At 34.7% G+C, this 22,623-nt stretch overlaps 2 protein-coding genes and 1 non-coding gene across 9 annotated transcripts in view; all 3 read left to right on the top strand.

The window, feature by feature from the left end:
* Positions 1-20,422, top strand: part of ckn (CRK like proto-oncogene, adaptor protein) — a 413,374-nt gene extending 392,952 nt beyond the window's left edge. For 5 of the 7 annotated variants that reach the window (XM_073075702.1, XM_073075700.1, XM_073075696.1 and 2 more), the window contains 9 exons: positions 9,716-9,913; positions 10,496-10,692; positions 11,921-12,100; positions 12,682-12,894; positions 13,866-13,973; positions 14,370-14,510; positions 15,815-15,934; positions 16,465-17,049; positions 17,735-20,422. In XM_073075702.1, coding sequence (XP_072931803.1) covers positions 9,724-9,913; positions 10,496-10,692; positions 11,921-12,100; positions 12,682-12,894; positions 13,866-13,973; positions 14,370-14,510; positions 15,815-15,934; positions 16,465-17,049; positions 17,735-18,052 — 2,052 coding nt within the window. In that variant the 5' untranslated portion in view covers positions 9,716-9,723 and the 3' untranslated portion in view covers positions 18,053-20,422. Of the gene's footprint in view, positions 1-8,473; positions 8,490-9,715; positions 9,914-10,495; positions 10,693-11,920; positions 12,101-12,681; positions 12,895-13,865; positions 13,974-14,369; positions 14,511-15,814; positions 15,935-16,464; positions 17,050-17,734 lie in introns of those variants that run through there. The other 2 variants (XM_073075701.1, XM_073075697.1) reach the window with 2 other exon arrangements.
* The window catches only part of Polr3E (RNA polymerase III subunit E), a 148,008-nt gene that overhangs the window by 9,455 nt on the left and 115,930 nt on the right, over positions 1-22,623 (top strand). The window lies entirely within an intron of this gene.
* On the top strand, positions 21,433-21,625 carry LOC140744600 (U2 spliceosomal RNA). Its single transcript, XR_012102561.1, has one exon. It is a non-coding gene; the product is annotated as a U2 spliceosomal RNA (small nuclear RNA).

Raw genomic sequence — 22,623 nt, 5'->3', positions numbered from 1 at the left:
AAAGGGTTCTACCACCTTCAAACTGCTCTGGGTTATTTTATTTTAAACTAAAGAAGCTAGAATCGGCCACCTGATGATCAATCTTAAAAAGGACTCAGGTGCGTTGCTAGTTTGCTACCCCTGAAGATAAAGTTGAAACGCCACGTATAAGTGTACCGTACCTCCAACACACCCTTCACATCAGAACACAGCAGCGCTAAACACTGTTGTATTACGCAGAAATCCAGTCGCGGTAGTGCCTCTAGGTTCCACGAAGGCTTCTATTACCTTTTAGTGAAAAATATAGAAATATCAGTAGAAGTATGTGACATAGTCCACGCGATAGCTATTATGATAGGAGTCGAGACCAGACCTAATACAATAAAAGGCTCGATCTCTTACGGATCGGCGCATCAAAGATTTACATAATTGCGCCCTAAAAGTGAAAGCTTCGCTAAATAGAATGTAACATGTCATTCGAATAGCCCGCATGATTTATATAGTCATTAATGAATACAATGAATCAAGTACTAAAATGTTTTATCGAGTGTTTTATGTTGATTGAGTGGCGCCTTTGTTGAATAAGTTTAATGTACGCTGATTACTGTAATTAAACATGCTACAATGTATTAATTATCATAATGATTTTAAGTATTCTACTGCATTTTTAATCTAAGAATGTGGCGCCATGTTATGTAGTATGTATTGTAAGTATAGGTACATTTTATAACATAGATATGACTTACTTTAGATAAGTTTTATCGGAGCTTTTAAAGCTATTCATTTTTAAAGATAAATTGTACAAATGATGAAGTAATGAAACTTAGTATCACATATACTTAGCTAAGTGGGTGCTTAGTGATTTGAAATCTATTTGAACGATAATAATGGTAGGTATCAAAGCACATGATTGCTATCCCATAACAGCAGTGTAAAACGCTACTGTGTTCTAGTTAAGACTTTGTGTTCTAATACGGATGGTGCACTCGTCATTCTAAACTTATTCTCATGGAGAGCTTGGAATTGATTTACAAAAACGTGATTAAAGCCTCTTATAACGAAAGCTTACGATCGAACCGTGTGAAAGTTGCGTTGTGACAAAAAAATGTATACAATTCCACATTCCTACAATAAAAGATAACCTGGCGTTAATCTTGCGTTAAACCTTTTGAGAACTCAACCTATCTTTTGTTAAAGCTTTCGGTACCTAACTGAAGCTTTCCTATCGCTTGTGAAAGTTGCAGATAAGAAACGCATTCTAAGTTACAATACTCACTGGTTGGTTGTTAAACATTGCTTTGACCGGAGTGGCGAACATTCTCACATTCCTAGAACCAAAGACCGTATAACCTGGCCTTGTTGTAAGCTTCTATAATCTTATCCAAGGTCCGTTATCGTATAGAACTCCTAAGCATCGTTTCTCAATCTGACGTTACCCCTGGGGGGTAGCGTTTGTTATTAAAAAGCACCGCAGTCTCTTCATGAAATAAGAACTGAATGTAAAATATTCCGTTACCTTATAAAAGCAGGAAATAATAAACTTATAACTTAATATGTTTAAAATGATAAATCATTTATAAGTTTAAATATATAACTTAATTTAAAAAATAATAGCAAAAAAATCTTTTTACTTAGCTTTTTGGCTTTATTTCAAAATAGAAATTTTTGAGAAACAATGGCCCATCGTATATCCGACTTCCGTTATCAGTTACGACCGACTAATTGCAGACAGGACAATAGAGCAAGTGGCGGCCGAGACCAATCCAACTTTCACCGAACACATGTTATTATTGAATGAAAGAATGGCGATACATTTAAAACATTAAAAGGCCGGATGTTAGAAAGCAGAAATAAATTATTATTTGTCGGTGCGTACAAAAAAATAAGTGACAGTTTGAGATTTCAATGTAATTCGCTTTTTTAAAAGCTAGGAACGTGAATCATGTCTTCTACTAGAAAAAGGGTATTTTCGCAAAGTAACCCTTTTTAAAGTTCTCGAGGATGTGTGAATTCAGTCAATACGCCATGGCGGTGGAGTGTGGCCTAAACTCCAGTCACTCTAGAAAAAAACTCATGCATAGCAGTGGGATAGTAAAAGGTTGACTATAAACGTTTTACGATTTGAATGAAACCGTATAAGTCACTGCAATCCATAACATCCGTAATAATACTTAGCCTCTTAGGATTAAATTGGGAAGTCTTTTATTTTTCTTCCTTACCGCACCTTTCAAACCAGAACTTACAAACCATAAAAGTTTCTATCGCCTTGCATTTCGTTTGAATGAGTTAGTTATATTACGTGATGCATGCACGTTGCAGATTATTTCGAAAATACGTAGTTTCTTAGACTTTGCGTGATTTAATATTCACGGTACATAATATCATGTTTCCATGTTCGTAGTGCGTAGGTTAGCAGAATTAATCCGCAGTATATTGCATAAAACATTTTGCACCGGTTTCAGAGCTCTATCGCGATTAGCAAATTTAAAATGGCGGAAACAGTTGGTATGAAGCACGCATACGAAATAGTGAGAAAGTTTTGCAGAGCGGAGCTTTGTTGAAAAAAAATCTTACGTAAAATATGTAAGATTAAACCTAGCGATGACCCATTCGAGCTACCTGATGGTAAATAGTTACTGTGGTAGTGTTTTTTATGGATATTTTTGGACGGTTTTTGAAGGAGAGCTCTTTTTGCACCTTTTTTGCTTGTGGTAATATTTTTTTTTAACGTTACTTTAAGTAATTGTCGTATTGTTTACTGAATTTAACAATTGCAAGAAGTAAGATAGATTTTTACCGCTTTGTATTGAAACGTAAGGAAGTCAAGATATCTGTAGAATACAATTAACTCAGCTAATGTTTATGTATGTAAATATTATATTTATCTGGATTATTATCTACAACGACAGGCATAACAAGAAATAAAACAAAATATATAGATAATGGATGGAATATCTAGAAAACTTACTGCGTTAAATGCATTTATAATATCGAATATAAATTTACTGGAAACTTAGCCAGTTAACACAGGTACTATTTAATAATGTCGGTCTGTCAGAAAATGCAAGTAAACTCGTTGCTCTAGGCTATACGTTTGAAATTTAGTAACCTCACCGGCTCAGTTCATATTTTAACGTGACTGAACGGCCTGTGAATATCTCAATTTGCTCTTAACCAGGAAACATCGCATTTCTTCCAATATAATTTATTATTTATTTATTCATTACATATTTGTCCACATGAATATTAATGGATAGTATGGATACCGCAAATAGAATATCGCAATATGCTGAAAGCTTAATAAATCGCTTTTATTATCTGCGGGACACGAACGCTAAATACGTATTATTCGGATTCTGTTTGCAGTGTCGGTAATAAAATATATGGTACTGATCCGATGTCAGTCGTTGTTATTCAAGCTCATAGTAATAATTAGCATAGAGTGCGTCTATGTCGCTCGGAATGAATCGTAGGCACATGTGCTATACCTATATAACTGTTTAAAACTTGCTCAGTAAGTAGGTATAATTGTAAAACATAATGTAATTGTAATTAACTCACTCTACTTGAATTTAAAATGGTCAGTTCGCCTTATATTGCGTACCTATCTGGTGTTTGTATCCCAATAAGCTCGCTCAACCCGATGGTGTGTTTATTGTCTACCCGTGGCCCGAGTATTTTGGTAAATAATTTTTCTAAATAATTTTGGTAAATAACTTAAATACGTGAATGAAAATATTTAAAATCTTATACATAGAAACACATATAGACACACACACAAATATACACTTTAATTTTATTTGTTTGTATCAATATAATAGTAAAGATAATCCGGAAGATAATTAAGAGATCATTCTAATCTACACATAAGCTGAAACCCACGTAACCTCTTTCTATTATCAAGTTAATGATTTAAAAGAGTGATCAATCAATTATATCGATTTGAATTAAGATTACCATCAAAGCCTGCACGGTAATGGACATTATGGATTAAAAATAAGCATGCTAATATAACTGGATACCAGCTGGACTTGGATATAGTTGCTAGATGTCGAAGTAAAGAAATAGGTAGACTGTAAGCCACTACCTTACTTAAACATGATAGATTCCTTCGTGATTCATCTGTGGAGATACCGCGGTCACATCTTCATACTTATGTCTGCATTACAAGTAGGTATTACAACATAACAGTGATTAAAGCGCTGCTGTGTCTTACACGAGGGGTTCAAGTCTAGAATTTGATTACGTTTACAATAAATAATTATCTCTATTATATTCCGTTTCACCACCAAGTAGACTGCATTCTGCATTACTGCTTTAATTTTATGAAGATAGCTCATAATAACTTTATTTTACCTGGTTTTATTCCATCATACTAACCTGCGATATTGTCTCTCTAACTCGGACAAATCATTTAATTACGCTTATTTATATAAGAAGCAAATAACTCTCAAAGTACCCAGATAAGTAACTAAGTGAAGTGACCATTGAATGCCTACCATGACACGCATATCGTGATAACCGTATCTCTTACTTGATTGCACAGATCAATCATCTCTCATTTTCCCTCGTTAATACTGCCTTTACTTTCACTGAGACAATCTATTGACATTTGATAGAAGCTGCTTAACCTTAAAAACTAATAGAAAACGATAAGAACGGTATGTTATGCTATTAAGTATTTGAAGAGTCTCTATTTATGGAAAACATAGAATGATATACCAATAGATGATATCTGATGGGTACTTAATTTATATGGAAAATAAGTTGTATGTATACAGTATATAAAGTTTATCTTATTTCTCGCGTTTATGGATGAACGAAGTTGTAGCTTTGGCAAAATACTAATCAGATTGCCTAAAGTCAAACGCGGGGCGCAATGGGTGTTTGGTATTACTTAAGAGATCATTGACTGAATAAACAAAATGTATTGATGTATTCGTTGTTTTTAACACCTTTAAATAATAGTGATAAGGTTGATTTTGCATTAATTTTAGATTCGTCGCTTAGAATTTTATAAACACGTTTGACGCCACTTTTGAAGTTCATTTTTGTATGGGATTGTGTATCTAGTTCTTATTAGATCGAAGATTGATTGTCTTTTAATTGTCTTTCGAAAAAAATCAAAGTGTGTTTGTTTTTGTTCTCTTGTCTCATTCTCGTTATACTTCTTTCTACCTTCTTTAGTACTAAAATAAACCGCTTTTTATATGCTACGAGGATCCTGTCGTGCTATAAAATTACTGTGGAGAATTTCCATTACATCGTATGAAACAAGTAGGTACATTGTATCATTATTTAGCAGACACGCGCCAATAATGTTGGCGCCGCATATTTGTAAATTAATAGTCTGCGACGTAAAGAATGTCGTTAAGATCAAGCCCACGCCCGGTCACGCAGATTTATTCCTAATTGATTCATCTGACGCATCTAGATGGCGCTGTAACCGCTTGTGTATCACTTGTTTAATCTAGAGGGAACTTATATTGAAACCACAGAGTCTAAAGTTCTGCAAACTACTTGCGATGACAACGATAAGATTGTCAAAGTAATGGGAGCTTAATAGCTAACAATTAGCCGATTCTCTCATATTTATCACAGAGTAGACCGTCTTGTTTACTGTTTACTGTATATTATTTATTTATATAGTAAATGTCTACTGTCGAGATAATAAACGATTTGATAACAGTATTGCAGCTTACTAGTTATATGTACATTTCTTTAATAATATAAGGAAGTAAAATATTATGTGGACATATTTTTTAGAAGTCTGTATTCGTTTCACCCTCCTTGTGGACTCAACAATGCTTTGCCACTAAGAAGCCCCATAGATACCTCCGTACACCTTCATTAACATTTAGAAGAAAAACCACCATAAGTAGACAGTATTCAAATCAAAATTCCGACAATACGTATCATGAAAATTATATAAAGTAAGTGAACAATCGATTTCGTTTTACAATAAGTTATGCTTTGAAAGGTATACTTACCCGGATACTAGCATAAATAGTTTCTTATAGTACACACGGCAGTCCACTCGAAGTAGGTGAAGCTGATATTATTTTCCAGAAACATTAAAGAAAGAAAGAAAAGAAAGAAAGAAACCATTTATTTTACATGCTATACAAGTTACAACATACAAAAGAAAATAATAACAATAGAAGGGATACAATAAAAATAATAACAAATAAAATAACACGTGACGTAAACGATACAGTATAGCAGCAAAAATGGTCGCACTCAGTCTCTGCCGATGCCTGTGAGAAATAACAGACTCCGGCGACTGGTTTTCAGTGCGGCCCTGTACGTCGTGCAACTCTGACCAACGATGCCACACCAATTACACTATACTAAATGTATTATCTACAGTAAATAACTAAAAAAACAAAAGTAAATAACAGAAAATGAGAAAGACATATGCGTAATACCTCGTGTATACCTACAAATAAACCTAAATAACATGAAGTGTTACTAAACTTAGTAATATAAAATAAAATAAAAATAAAAATAAAATAAAATTCCCTACTGTCTGGCTAATACAACAGTCTGGCTATGCTAGGTGTAACGACCGACGCGCCTGCATACGTGCTTGCATATACGTATGTATGGGTAGGTGGTTGTGTGAGTGTGTGTGTGTGTGTGTGTGTGTGTGTGTGCGTGTGTGTTGCGTGTTGTGAGTGTATTTAATTTTTTTGAAAGTTAAGGAGATGTGCTTTATACTTAATCCTAAAGTTATGCAATGTATTCAGGCAACGAATTGGCGGCGGCAGATTGTTCCAGCACTTCGTGGCACAATATTCAAAGCTGCCCCGAAATGCTGCAGAGCAGCGCATTGGTAATGCAAGTTTATAAGACGAACCTCTAGTAATATGGATGGTATTAATATCCTTGCACCATTTCAGCTTATCGTACAGGTATGGGGGACACTTGTATTTAACAATGCCGAACAGTTGCGTGGCAAAGTGCAAGTGCCTGCGGTACTTCATTTTTAAAATATTAGCGCCGTTAATGTATGGTGTGACATGTATTAGATATTATTTTACTATTCAAAAGCACATACACGATATCCTCATGTGGTTCGATTTAATGTGTAGAAACTTTTACATTTGCCTTACCAAATCGGTGCGGATCTTTATAGATAAGTAGTTTTATAGAGAAGTCGTATCTGGCTGAGTGTATCCAGGAGCCATAAAACAGAACACGTAAAGCCTTTTACAGTACTTTTGCTTTATTTATAGCTACTGCCTTCATGTCTGATTAGAACTTTTGATTAGGTAACTGTATTGAGAATATTTCTTAATCTGAAACTAATTGAAATTGGATCAGATAATAGTTATCCTAATATAATTATATCATTTACAGGTTCTATACAGAAAAGACCTATCTTAGGTATTACCAAACCCACAACATCGGTCAGTCTATGTTCTTTTTTAACGCTTATTTTTCTTAAACTTGAAACTTGGGTTGAATTTTTATGGTAAAACATGTGTTTTTGAATTGTTTAAATGTTATAAACAATAAAAAAAAAACAATAAAAAAATTTCAAATAGGTAAAACACCACTTTTACCTCGATCATTTACAGCTAGTTACGATAATACCCTACATGGAGTACCTTCTGCAAGTACAGTGAAACCTGGTTAAGTGAGACATCAAGGCACCTGCAATGTCGTTTCACTTATAGAGGTATTCCACTTACCCAGTGTCTCAGATATACAGGTATAAATAAATATCTGTCTCATTTACAGAGGGTTCCATTAAACGAGGTGAGAATACAGGTTATTTCAGTTATACATTTCACATTTTTCAAATAAACTGTATGATAGTAAAGCGAAACTAAAACTGAAGGTAATTGAAGATCAAAATTTGTGCTTACGTACTTGGAATTACGTGTGGAATTTGTGGGTAGAATAAGAATGAGTAAACAAACAATGTTATCTCAGTTACAGAGGTTTATGCATATAAAATTTACTCGCTGTCTCAGTTATAGAGGTAACTATGATGATAAATCGAAAGAACAAATCCCAGGTATAGAGGTTTACCTCGTCCCACTAACAGAGGTAATTCAGTGCCAAAGTGTTGGGACCTCAGCATGAGTTCCAGTTATGGAGGTTTCTCACTTATCCAGGTCCCACTTAACCAAGTTTCACTGTAGATAAAACAATCATAAATTCTTAAACTACTATGCATTGTTTCTTATAACCAGTATCATAAATATGTATTATTAATGATACGGTTTTATCCGAGAGCACCCTTCGATAAATCTCAAGGTGATCAAAAGCTCATAAAACATTTCGTATTAACACAACGCCCAAAAAATACAGAAATATGACACGTTCCTAACAAATTACCGGCATTACACCGACAATAATCTCCGTAAAATAGCGCTTTTATTACTCCTTTCACCCTCGTAAACTGTCAGTGAGGCTAATGTCAGGATATCCATCAAACGTAGCGAGGTGGTCAAATAATCCGCTGGGGTAATGAATCTTTAAGGCGACGATAAAAGAAAGTAGGTGGCACTGTTTGCCAGATTATGAGCTCAAGAGGTGTGAAAGTTAACATCCTGTGACGAAGCTAGTTCAAGGATTACTTGCATTAACGATGGATTCTTACTTGAAGAACACATTTCCTAAGTTCTTTCTATCCCTATATTATCCGTAACTATTTTAAGTATTCTCTTGTAAGTAACAAGAGAAGTAACATTAGAAACATTTAACATTTTATACAATTAAAATAAATATATTCTCACATTGTACGACACGAATTATAAAGTAATATGTCTTAATGGCCGTTTAATATGCAGATGGTCGCGTGCAAGTAATTGACGATATGTAGGTTCCTTTTTATTGCAAAAACACCCGCTGTTACATTCGAAATATATGGCGAAATAAATACATATTCAATCTCTCATGTTTAAAGTATACAAAAATATCGTATACTTTAAAAGTAAAGTTTATTTATATTTAATCTTTAACTGATGCTTAGATAACTTTTTCTCTATGTCTAACCGCCATAAATAGTTCCACTTTTTATTTTTTATTTTCTACCTTCATAACCCCTTGTTTCTCGGTGAAGTCCGGTTGGGAGTATTTCCTCCTGGATTTATGTTTGCATCGCGATTATTTTAATGACGATTTTTCCCGGCCATTAGTTAGCGTTATCGATTCGGCACAAGCAATTAGTTGTCCGATCCGATCCGGTCGCCCGGTCTCCGAGCGGCCGAACATGATTGATGGTGTTTTTAGGATATTACTAAACTCCCTCGCCTCTCTTCCTTTATCAGCTTTGCCGCGCGAAAAAGGGATGCCTGGCACTCATTAAGATAATGCGGGTGATGTTTTGCGGACACTAGATAACGGTGTTTGATGTTGCCCTAATAGCGTTTTTGTAATTTCATTCTCGTTCGTAGTGTTCAGAGGGTAACATGAATGGATCATGCGACTACGGTATAGAAGCAAGTACTTTCATGATTATCTGTGCTTTTACGAAAGTAAATTCTAATTGGTGTATATTTTTCTGACATGTGTTTTTGTTTAATGTTACTGACCGAATTGAGCCAACACGTTTGGCTTTATATCAATCGATTTAACTTCTTGTTCAGATCGTAATGAGACCGCGTAAACGTAAATAAGATCGCAATAAAACAGTAACAACAATCAATTGCGCGAAGTAAATCGTGTCAGCGCGAAGGTTGCCGTAAAATCGAGTGTTGATTGGTGATTTATTCGTTTCCAGTGGGCGGCATGTCTCGCGGCGGCAGCGGCGCCGGCAAGACGGCGACCGCGAAGCGCGTGCCCCCGCCCGCCGTGCCCGGGGACGCGTTCGGAACGCCCCAGCACAGGCATTCCGGGTCCAGCTTCGGCTCCCAGGGGTACGCCTCGTGCGAGGAGCAGCCGTACCCCCAGCCGCCAGATACGCCTTCACATACGCGAGGTGAGTCGATGATTTTTATATAAAAAGTGGTAAAGGATCCTACCCTCTCTTACTATATCATAATGACGCATCACGTCACTTCACGATGAACAAGTCAATTTTGTTCTATTTTAACTTAATTGCGAATGTTACTATGCAGTCAGGTGCAATTTATGTAACTACATAATGTAGTGCAGGTTACCTTAGATTATAAATATGCAATGTTTTCTTCAACAGATTTTATTTAGAATATATAATATTTAATGGGCTGCAGCCTGTAACGTTTCTCATATTCCACGGTTTGGACTGGTTTCTTCACAAAATTGGAGACCTTTTCTAAATCTCTTTAGAGCATACTACCCCACACATCAACATGGAATTGACGGAACATTGTTCATATAGAAATTTGTTTACAGAAATAACTTACCTTCTTTCTTTCTGTGTCTATCTATTGCTGTCTCAATTAGTGCTAGTAGTAACTAGCAGCCGCCCATCCAACTTTCGATCGCGCCCGACGTTGCTTAACTTTGCACATCGGTTGAGATCTACACTATGCGCGCTATATATTGTTAGGTACTCATTGCCACATTATTTGCATTCCAGATGACCATTCCGACTACGGTAGCACGGTGTCCGGGGTGTCCGGCGTCAGCGGCGCTAGCGGTAGCCTGGGCAAGAGTCCGGCCGGTGGGGGGACCTTCACCTTCCCCCCACCCTCACAACCGCTCACGCACAAGGCTGCGGTCTACTACCACCACCAGTTGGCGCTGAGTGACGACCAGGGCATTGATATGACACAGGTGACTTCATAATTCCTCATATGAGTAACAAGAACGTAATAGCTGTATTAAAGTGGTTACAGCATCGTTGTGATAGTTTAACGACACTAAGCTATGATGCTTTAAAATATATTACTAAGAATTATAAACATATCTATAACAATCAAAATTATCGCCATGAAAGGTCAATGCTTCTAGTTGCAAGAAAACACGAATATTTATTTGTAGGTTTTAACAGTAAACTAAAGTATGATCTTTGTCAATAATAATCGACAGCCGTCAAAAGTGTCCAGTAAGGTACCATATAATCATTTGCCAAGAACCAAAATGGGCCATGATACAGTTTATATATTTGTTTCAACGTTTCCCAGTGACATTTGAATGGAAATGCTTTCTTCCTATCGGTATTATTACAATCGCACCCACAGTATACCAACATTGGCCTTACCTAAACGGCAATGGCTATTTTATTGTCTTCCATAAAGAGCTATCTGATCCGAATTTATCAGATTTCCATCTGAAACGAAACTTAAGAATAGGACTATAAACTTGTAACAGCTGAGACAAGGGACAGCCAACAAGAAATATATTTTATCGTAGTAACGCAACATTGTAAAGTATATTGTGGTGATCTCTAAGAACTCTTCCAACTTATTCAATTTACTCCACTTTAGTTAATCTCGTGCCCCTATAGGAAGCCAATTGATTACTAAACGGACGCCCACGCATCCTTTCTCGACAGTTCTTGTTAAGTGAAACATGCTTCATAATAATTTAAATGTGAATTATTTTTATATTTTAGTTTAGTAGAATTTATCTTAAGCTTTTGCATTCAAATATATAATGGTGTTATAATTATATACAAGGTGCTATATACAGGGTGCGAAAAAATCATATCCGGGAAGGGTACCTCTCTTGCATCGGTCTGCTTCTTAGTCGATTCTTCATGATTGAGGGTCGTGACCATCAAGCCTTGTCATGATGGTCTTCCATGTAATGCGATTCTGTGCTATTTCCATGGAATGGTAGACTGGGGTGTTGCTGGTTTTCTTAACAACATCTGTACAATGGGATGGTGATTTCCCTCTATCTTGCTTCTATGCCACAAACATAATTAATATCCAGAGTCTCTTATTCGTAAATTTTATAACATATCGCTTGTATATCTATAGATTTTTTTAGCGCTAATCTCTAAATTAATCCCTAGTTTACCTCTTATTCGTATTTTAACGAATCTCTTGTCCCATAGAGTCCAGGCCGAGACAGTCCAGGCTCATCATCCGGCTCAGCGGGCTCCGGCTCCCGGCACTCGTCCGCGTCGTTGGACAGCGGGCGAGCGTCCGGGCGCATGCCGCACCACCACCACGCCGCCTGCCACTGCGGGGACACCGTCGACCGGGTGCGGGCCATGATCGCGCAGGGATTACCGGTAAGTATATAATCGGACCTAGATGACGCAAATTCAACACAAGCAATACAAAGGACGCAAATTCAAAGCAAGCAATACAGAGGACGCGAATTCATCACAAGCAATACAGAGGACGCAAATTCAACACAAGCAATACAACTAGGTCTACTTAGAGCTACTTAGTTATAAAGAAAAAAAGCGAAAAAGAAAAGCATGAATTTGTCAATCATAAAATATTTGAATAAACGCATAATTTTAAAATCATAAACGTGAAAAGTAATACGTAGGTACCTACTAGGTATAGTCCGCGTAAAACTGCTTGTCCGCTCTGAATGTAGAAATGAATCGCGTCGCTAAAGTAAATTGTATGACTATACCTACTCGCAACAACTTCAGAGCACACTAGCAGTTTGGCGCGAACTATAACATGGCACCAAGACTATTTTAACGGGTATATTAAAATATACCCGTTAAAATAGTTTAATAAGTTAAAAAGTGTTTACTCACTTCTTATAGAAATCTGAAAAAATATTCAAATCTATAATTAATCCAATGAATTTCCCAATACCTTAAATATTTTTATATATTTTTTTTTATTACAGGATTCGGACATAATCCACTCGTGGTTAGCAGATCTCCAAATGGAAGAATACGCTAGACTCTTTATAGAAGCTGGTTATGACCTACCTACAGTGACCAGGATGACTCCGGAAGACCTGACCGCAGTTGGTATAAAGAAGCCTAACCACCGCAAGAGGTTAAAGGCTGAACTGGCCAACTTAAATGTACCAGACAATCTGCCAGATTATATTCCCGTATGTATTTTTTATAATTTAAAATTACGAAACAATTCATGCTCTGATGATAACTGGCCACTACCGCCCATGGATATCCGCAATCAAGATAAGATATGAATACTTGTCGTCAGCCATATATGCTTTACTATCCCTAAGGATTAAATTAGAAAAAAAAAATCAAAATCCTTTATTTAAACAAAGTTGGGTAAATTAACGGTGTATGGGACCTCTCTTGGTCAGTTATGAACCTGTAAAACTTCGCATTAGTTTCCGTACTTCAAACAGGATATAGCAACGCTTAATGTTACTAATATAACAATGTTACGAGCTAGTGTTAGTAGTAGATCGAAATAGGTGTGACGGTGCCAGAGTTGAACGACTATTTTGCCATCAAAACATTAATAAGGCCATTTTAGCAATACTCAATTAACCATTCTGCACGATCCTTCGTGACCCGCGAAGGCATTAAAGGTTAACTTATAGGCGGGCGTAATGTTGTCGCCGTATTCCTACTTAGTTTCAATCACCTTATTACCTATGCGTACAATTATTATACCCATTTGTGTAATCTTAATTACTTTCGCAGCTACTGCGTTTTAAGGCGCTCTAATACTTACTCGTATGTCAAGAACGATAATTATCGGTTTGTCCTTATATAGCTTATATAGCTCTCCATAAAAGGATGAAAGACATAAAGAATGTTAATTATATTACAATAGTTCAGGCTCAATTAAAAAGCTAAAAGATTTAGCTTATTAGGTTTAGACAAAAAAGTGTAGGTAGTTTGAAAACATTTGATAGTAGAATTGAAAATTATACTGTACACATCCTCGATTGATAAATTCACACACGTTGCATTTTAAAACGACAATCGCTATTTGAACAATAATTTGAGAAATGTTAATCTTAATAACTCAACATTTTAGCTGATTACTAGATGTGAAGGTTGGAGTCACTTAAATAATAAAATTTAATGCATTATATTTCAGGGTTCATTAGAAGAATGGCTTCGATTGCTGCGATTGGAAGAATACGGACCAGCACTTGTTGCGCAAGGATACCGCACTGTCCACGACGTCACGCAGTTAGCTTGGGAAGTGAGTATCGTATTGAGAAAAATTGCAGAAATTCTTTAAGTGATAACCAATTTATTGACATAAACATTTTAATATTCTAAAGATGACCTGCGATATGGATATAAAAAAATCTAGGATTTATCAAATATTTGCACTTATATGATACTGCCTGTCTCGTCGCGAAATTACTCTTGTCTATATTCTAAATAAAGAAGGAGGCGGGGAGAAGAGTTACATCTTGGGATGTAAAGCGAGCTTTTACTAATTTTTGAAGCAAAATAAATAAGACAGTAACGGTTAGCTGGCTATCAAATACTGGTGGATTACAAATTAAAAATATATAATCAAAAAATATGTAAGAGAAACTGTTGTTATAATTTTTTACCTATACCCTATATCCTACCACACTATTTACAGGATTTAGAAGACATGGGAATAGTGCGACTTGGCCATCAAAAGAAAATACTTCTTGCCATCAAGAGAGTCAAAGACATAAGAGCGGGTAAACGGAGCATTAGCAGCCAGGGGTCTCTCGACTTCACCAGAATACAAGGCCAGGTCAGTAAAGAAATCTGTTGTTTCAATAATAATATTGTTTGTAGTGATGTTAGACCTAGCCTATGATAGCTCCTTGATTTTTGTGTCGGCGGACGATAATAAAAATATTTAAAATATTAAATCTACTTTAAAATAATGAGAATCACTCGAGTTTTTAATGTAGTAATCATGCAGTTACTTATTAAAAACTCCTGCAATTTATATTTTTATAATATTTTATATATTAATAGTATCCTAACGTCCGCTTTAACAAAAGTGTCACTTCGTGAGATAGAAGAGCAATATTAGTATTTCTACTGAGTTCTACCTATCTTTTGATATGTAACTTTTAAAATCATCACGTCGATACAATGAGTTTCTTATCATAAAGTTTTGAATTAGTTTCTTATTTTATAATTTCAAATCATAACCCATTTCACTCATGATTCATCTCATTGTTATATTATTTATATTTTAGTTACTGTGACATGTCTCACAATATTTATTTCCTAATATAATAACCGAACTTTGATTTAATATCTAACATTTTCCGACATTTCTAACTACGCTTAACATAACAAAAAAGAGCGTTTTAGCAATGCTTCAATAATTATAAACCTATACTTAGCGATACAAATATTCGCGAGGCCAATTAACAAAGGCTTTCATTGTTAGCTCTCCTGCGGTGTGGCCAACTTTGGAATTTTCCCCCTAAATTTAGAAGTATTCAATTAATTTAGGGAGTTTATAAATGAATGAAAAAATTGGCCTTAAAATTTAATAAAAAAACAGGTTGTCTGAATTTTAGTTCGCAGTTCAGGTTTGCACTGATTTTAGAAAAATCTGAATTATTTTTAGGGGAGAAAACTATGGAAGGAGTTGGTAACACTGGCTCCATGCAAAGATTATTATTGTTATATCTAGTGTTTTCGTTGCTGAGCCAATACATACGTCCTGGGAAAATAAAGTTCTCGAGAACTGAATTGGCTGTAATCGATTCTGATGCTGTCATCGAAGTATCGGAGTTTTTAAATCGTAATTTTCCCGTTTCGTTCAAAACCCCAATTTCATGTCGCTTAGACTTCTAGAAGTCTACTGTCCATCGCCACTTGTCGCTGACGGATATAAACAACTCTGCGATGTATTTTTTATAACTTTTCCGGGGAAACACGATATGAAAGACATGATCGCAGAGTTGTCGTCCATGCTCCACCATTCCATCCGCTGCATCCACCTCATATCACTAGCCCGAAGCAGCATGTGAATGTTTTGTTTTCTTTTCTTTTTCCAAACACAAACCGCACATTGGACATAATCGGCTAAAGGATTTATATCCGAGGGAGCTACATTACCAGCCATGGGAGAGACATGCGAGGAGTTACCATAAACCCCCCGATCTAAACTTTGACGCCCTACAATGTGGCACTGACTTGGTCCCAATTCAGGTATGAAACAATCTCCTTTGACACAAGTCTTGAGAATTTCTCGATGCACCCAAGCACCCGGCTTTTATGTGCACCCCCACTTCAGTAAGAGTTTGCAGTGTTTTCGATGTTTAAATTGTTTTTGATACGTTCTAGACCTATCTAGTACACTTATTTATAATGCCATGCTCTAACTTTGCTTGCACGGTAGAATTTTATATTACTATAGTTTAAGTAATTATAAAGAATAACAATTTTAGGGCAAAAGCATGTAAGAATCTATTAATATATGAACATGTCATATTTTTTATCTGTTTTTAATAATAACATGAATGAGTATAATATTTTAAGTATGTACATAATGAAATGGCATGGTATTTAAACAGTGCAAATGAGTAACCAATTAAAAAAGCAGTTTTAACGCTATCATTGTTTTAACACAATCAGTATTGATCAGTCGTCAATTTGAGTATTACATTTTTACATTGGCCGAGAAACTTTTATTCGTGTCTGATGTAATAAAAATGTTAAAAAATAAATAATATTCACAGATCCGTCACCCTCGCGGCAAATCCCTGGAGAGTCTAGAAGATCCCTCAGAGAGGACGTCCCATACAACATTTTCACCAGAAGCGGGATTCTACTACGGCGGCGGGCAGTGGCGGCGTTCGTACGACGACGGTGATATAACACCGACGAACGACAGCTCGTACGAGGGTGGTGGTACTTTGCCGCGGCCTAGAGGGCTGGTCCGTCCGCGCCCCGTGGCCAAGATACAAGCCACGCCGGCGTACAGGGACAAATCACCGGATTACACATACGACGAAATCGCGTACTCGGCGAGACTACAGCGCGTCGCATACGGCGCTAGTCCTCACGTGGCGAGAAAACCGCCGCCGGAACCGCCGAAACGGCAAAGCTCCCAGTACGCCCCGTTCACGAGATTCGGTCAAACGACAGTGGAAATACACCCAGAGAAGAGTCTTCCGCTAAGTTTGCCCGCGTATCCCAGTTCGGACTCGCTAAGCGTGTCGCTGGACAGCACGGGGCTGCTGCCGCCGCCGCCCGCGCCGTCCTCGCCGCCGCGCCGGTACGACGACGACAAGATGAGAACTGGATCGGACGCCAGTTTTAAGGTAACCATAGATAAGTATAGATATTAGATTATAATAGAAGGAAGCCATTAAATGGCTTAAACGGCTGACAACTCTGTCAGCCATTTAATGGCTATCATGGTATTATTTACGCAGAACAATGCCGACAAGCGCAAGTGGTGAAAAACACGAAATCGAAGAAAAAGTGCGGAGAAATATCATTTCATTCGTAAATACTCTAAAAAATACATTTTTTTAGTATTTTTCAAACACCAAAATAGATAGCAGTGACAATTTCAATGTCAAGACAGGATACATTTTCTTGTTAGGAGTGAGTAATCTTTACTAATATATGAAGGAAACAGACATTTTTCATCATCATCATCAACGCACTATTGTGCCTGTGCTGGGCACGGGTATCTTCTCAGAATGAGAAGGATTAGGCCATAGTCCACCGCACTAGCCAAGTGCCAAATGTGTATTGGTATAGACCGACATTTTTATTATACTTAAAATGCCGAAATAATGTTTGCAAATAGTGGAAGTTTATAATTCATGTTAATTTTGTTGCACTATTTTATTACTATTAAGATTTCGGATTTTAACTATTTCTTTTTAAATTGAAACGACGTTTTGTACATCTTTTTCTTTATCATCGAAGATTTGACCACACCTTCTCGTTAGTATTAGATACTTAGCTAATTATGTACTATTATTTTGTTTACAGTCAAGTTCTAGTACCGAATCGGATAGCATCCCGTTCGCGAATGAAAACGCCGGTACGATAAAGCAGAATCGCGGTCAAATCGGCGGCCGACCACACACAGTAGACTATGGCCGGGCGGGAATCGGCCTGTCGAGTCTTCCTCCAAGAAACCCCGAGAAACCTACCACCACACATCCCCTACCAGAACATAAAGACGAAGGCAAGAGTACTGAACCCGTCGATGTTCTTAATGACATCGGCAATATGCTCGCTAACCTTACTGACGAATTGGACGCAATGCTAGAAGAAGAAAAACGCCAAGGATTGGCAGATTCCTAAAACTTAAAAAATGTAGAATCACCGTACTCGAATACAAAATTAATTTAGGTAAAATTAAACTACAAATTCCAAAGATGTACTGTCATAGTGATCGGCAATAATAATTTCGAGGTATAATGTCGGCGGTGGTGAAAATTATTGAATGTATTTATCAGTGCTAATGTAAGTAATTTTCTGAATATCATTGAGTCCCATTGATGTAGGAACTGTCCATTGTATCTGTTTGAATGGACTCTTTAAAGACTGTGCAATTTGAAATACAAATGTATGATTCTCTCGTGTCCATGTCTGTGTGTACAAATTTTTAGGTTTCTCCATGTACCTTGTTGGTATGGAATCCTACGATGATGGTGTTATAATTAAGAGTATAGAGAATACTTACCTTGTTTCTGTTATAACACTAAAATAAGTAATTTGTCAAATGTATTGCGACAAATATGGTCAAAACAGGATATATTCTTTTTTTTAGATCAAGAAAGAAAAATAAAAGTAGATATTTGATTCGTTGAGAATAAACCGTTTTATATTTTAGACCGATTTCTTTAGCAGCTACCAAATGTTTAACAACATGACAAAACATTCAAAATAAATGGTAAAACGTAATTCTATGTACCCATAGCATTCATACCGCTTAATATATTTCGTATGATTTTCATTAGTTTCACTATACAGTTTAATGTAATATCTTTTGTTGATCTTTATTTATAACTAATTAGTTCCTTATTTAATACAATAAATATCAGTTTTTATTTACCCTCAGAATAATTAAAAATTAGATATACCTAGATGGATCCAAAACACAGATGAAAATGGCTATTTTTGTAAATAATGTTTTACATAAATTATGTCATAGATAAATATACTATGCATTAGCTAGTTTCCCATGTACAATAAAATTGTAGAGTAAACATGAATAATAATGAGTAGATGATCTAGTTAGAATTTATACAAATAATAGCTTAGTTATAGTGTGAAAAATTAGGGGTTATAACAAATGTATCATAGCCATTCATTTAAATAGTGATAGACCTCATAGACGTCGTATGTTATAGGTATTCTTGTATTCCATTAAGGACATGACATTACCCACTCATTATTAACACATAAAATATGATGTATACAAATTGTAATGTTTTATTGCCACGGCTTTAGCGACGTTTTCTCTAACCGCACCATTGTTTTACGATTTGATTACGCTCCTTCGATGTAAAGTCCCATGTTAATGTAAATATAGCCAAAAATCACGATCTCTGATGATTTTTCTTGACTCTACATGTCCACTAAGAACGTGATAACCAGTGGCCATAAATTTAATGCTTTTTCGTAATCACGATGATTTTATTATGATAATGATTAATATTTCTTAACGTTTTTCTTGTAATTATCTGTACGTTTTTCTAAACTTGTGATTTTTTTGTTTTAATGGGTGTAAGAGTTAACTTGAAAGTTACTTTATTAATTTTAATGAAATTAGTTTTGTGAATTTATTTTATAATTTCTCGACTGTAGTTTTTCTTTGATTACCATTCCAAACTTAATAACTACTATACCTAGTTCAGTTCTACGAACTATGACAAGTATAGAAAAACGTAAGAGGGTATATTTTTCTTATTTTTAAACATGTCTATAATATAAATAATAAAGATGTATACAATTATTATGTTCTGTATTTTACAATTTATTACTTTCTACTTTCAGTTCATTGCAAATTGCGAAAAAGCATAGATGAAACTTGGATTTAACAGAAAAAAGGAAATGGTTTTTGATTTGACTAAAATTGTACAAACAAATGACCATAAAATAATTATAAAGTGACAAGGAAACTTCATTGGGTATATATTTCATTAACAGCAACTAAAAATCCAAGTTCATCAACTACCTATTTATAAATAATTAAGCTGATGTTAACATAAAGCGTACCTTCATTAAAATAATATTAATATTAAATAGTTTAGTGCACTATGAACTACTTTAAGCTTTGTACTGTAAATATCTGTAATAGAGATCAGTTTATATACAGTCTTCTTTGATACCTAACAAATAAATTAGAATTTTGTATACCTAATACCTATATATTAAAGCAAAGCCGCCATTTTGTTTTTGTTTATGCTAGGAACGCTAGGTTAGGAAGGTGCTAGATTTAAATCGTGGAGCAAATAATACAAAAATATTTCATATTATTGTTGTGAGGTCTTTAGTTTATAATTTTCATGTTCACTGAACTAGTCAAAATTATTTCGAGTGGCGGCATGCAAGAAAATGTAATGTTTACTACCTATAGTTTTAATTACGACAAAATATTACTGGAAACAGCTTAACATTTCTTATTTAGTTCATTTCTTATTTGAATAAATATTTGTAATATCAAAATATGCTTTTATTCATATCACCTCTACCCTATCAGTAACTATATGTAATCTATAACTTCCTTTAAATCGAATATTAAAAATATATGTTAAAAGTTATTTAAAACAATACTTAAAAATTTCAAAACATGGTCAATTTTCCGATCATAGATTACACCTTTACCTTTACACCGTTGTAGCTATAAAATATGATCAAAATTGACAATGACAAAAAATCATACTATACTCGTAAATACCCAATTAAATTATGTGGGAATTCATTATATATCCTATCCGTTTATTATAATATGGATCATAATACGAATTACGAAATAATAATATTTTAAACTTACTATGTATACCTATTATAAAAATGAGATAATCAGTCAGTACGACTAAATTACATACATTGCAAAGGTTTAAAACGAATTGGAAAGAGTTTCTGTAATATTTTATTATTTTATGTGTTTAATAAATAAATAGATAAAGTGAATATTATCTCTTTTTTAACTATTCATATTCTTACTTTTACCGATTAATTTATTGACGAGCTATAGTTTTTTTTACAGTACAGCACACACACAATATCATTTATTATATTCACAGATATTTTCTTAATTTTCCATTTTTTTTGTCTATTTAATAATTATTAGTTAAGTATTTCTTAAATATTGTAAAATGGGCAACAGACAAAGTATATAAATTATTCACATGTTGGACGTCTTATATTAATAAGAGCAAGCGATAGAGAAGATATAAAAAACGGCATATTATACTGCATTTTTTTGAGAAAGTCTTATTATTTTTAAAGGTTATGGACGTAATAGTCCTATGTAGTATGTAGGCTCAAGGTATATTAGTGTATGGTACTGCATACGCCTCCGTATGCGTATCCGTTGACTAGATGTCGCTAGAATAGTTAGTTTAACACTGCCCTACTAGAGGTCGCTACAACATTTTACCGTCGATTTCTGCATCACGCTGTTGAGAACTCGTTGTGGCTTGTATAAAAGGGGCCGGGACTTTAGATTTGGCATCGCTTCTCGGCCTTTTGGCTAAGATCAAAGTGTAGTATCTGTTCTTTTCAGCTTAATATCTGAAAGTTCCCGCACGTCGGGACCAGTATATTAAACTGATTTTTGTGACCTGATGGGATGTTCGGGGCTCGCTCCACTCCCATCACGGGTCGGCCCGGCATTGCAGTGCCGCCGGGATCGGCCCACATAATAAATTATAAAACTTAACAACATACAGTGCATGTTGTAATTTTAAGACAGTAAACAATATGACATAATTAAACATTTTAAATTTTTATAGAGTATCATAAAATAATATAATAATACAAGAAAAATATATTTCATTATTAAAAATAACACCATAGATTGTTTTAATTTAATAAACACAATATTTTACCGAATAATAATGTGCATTATTATTAAAATAAATTATTATTTATTTAATTAATAATATTAAATATTTAAGTATTATATATTTAATATTTAAATTATACTATTTTTTTTATTTTTTTTGTATATTTTAAATCAAATGTTTATTCCATTTTAGTTATTTTTTTATATTAAATACAATCAATAATGTAACTAATTAAATTAAAAATATGAATATAATAAATTACAATTTAATAGACTTTACATTACAACTAAAAATATTAGTAAATAAATATTAAATTACTCAGCTAGAGTAATAATTATCAAAACTTAATGATTGTTTATCAATAAAATGCACACTCTTTAAATTGTATGAGAAATTTTATCAATTTTATATGATTAATAAGATATAATAATTCATGTATTAAATGAACAATTGACCAATATTACACGTATCAAAATGAATTATGTAAATCAAACATAATTTTCATAGTTTTTCATTCTTACTCGTACTACTAGATAGTAATCCATGTTTTTTATGTAAATTCCTATTCTATACACATACAAGGATGCATAAATATATCAACTCTCAAACAATGAATTTAAAAACCAAAAACAACAGAAGCTAAGCGAAGCAAATACAATTAAAGGAAACAACTAAGCTTAAATTATTATTATTATCCGGTAACTGCTAGCCGGAATAATGGCGGCTGAAAGCAAATTCCAAATACCAATACTTAATCAATAATAAAGATCTTATTGGCTAAAAGACCAAATTTCTCTTCTCACTTAATTGATTGTTTTCATCATTAATGTAATCCAAAAATAGTAATAAAAAATA

Source organism: Epargyreus clarus, unplaced genomic scaffold (genome assembly GCF_041222505.1).
Source record: "Epargyreus clarus isolate Ecla_fem2 unplaced genomic scaffold, WU_Ecla_fem_2.2 ptg000008l, whole genome shotgun sequence".
In the NCBI taxonomy this organism is placed as follows: Eukaryota; Metazoa; Arthropoda; class Insecta; order Lepidoptera; family Hesperiidae; genus Epargyreus; species Epargyreus clarus.
Note: the sequence above shows the minus strand (reverse complement) of the source record. Positions and strands in the feature narration are given on the sequence as shown.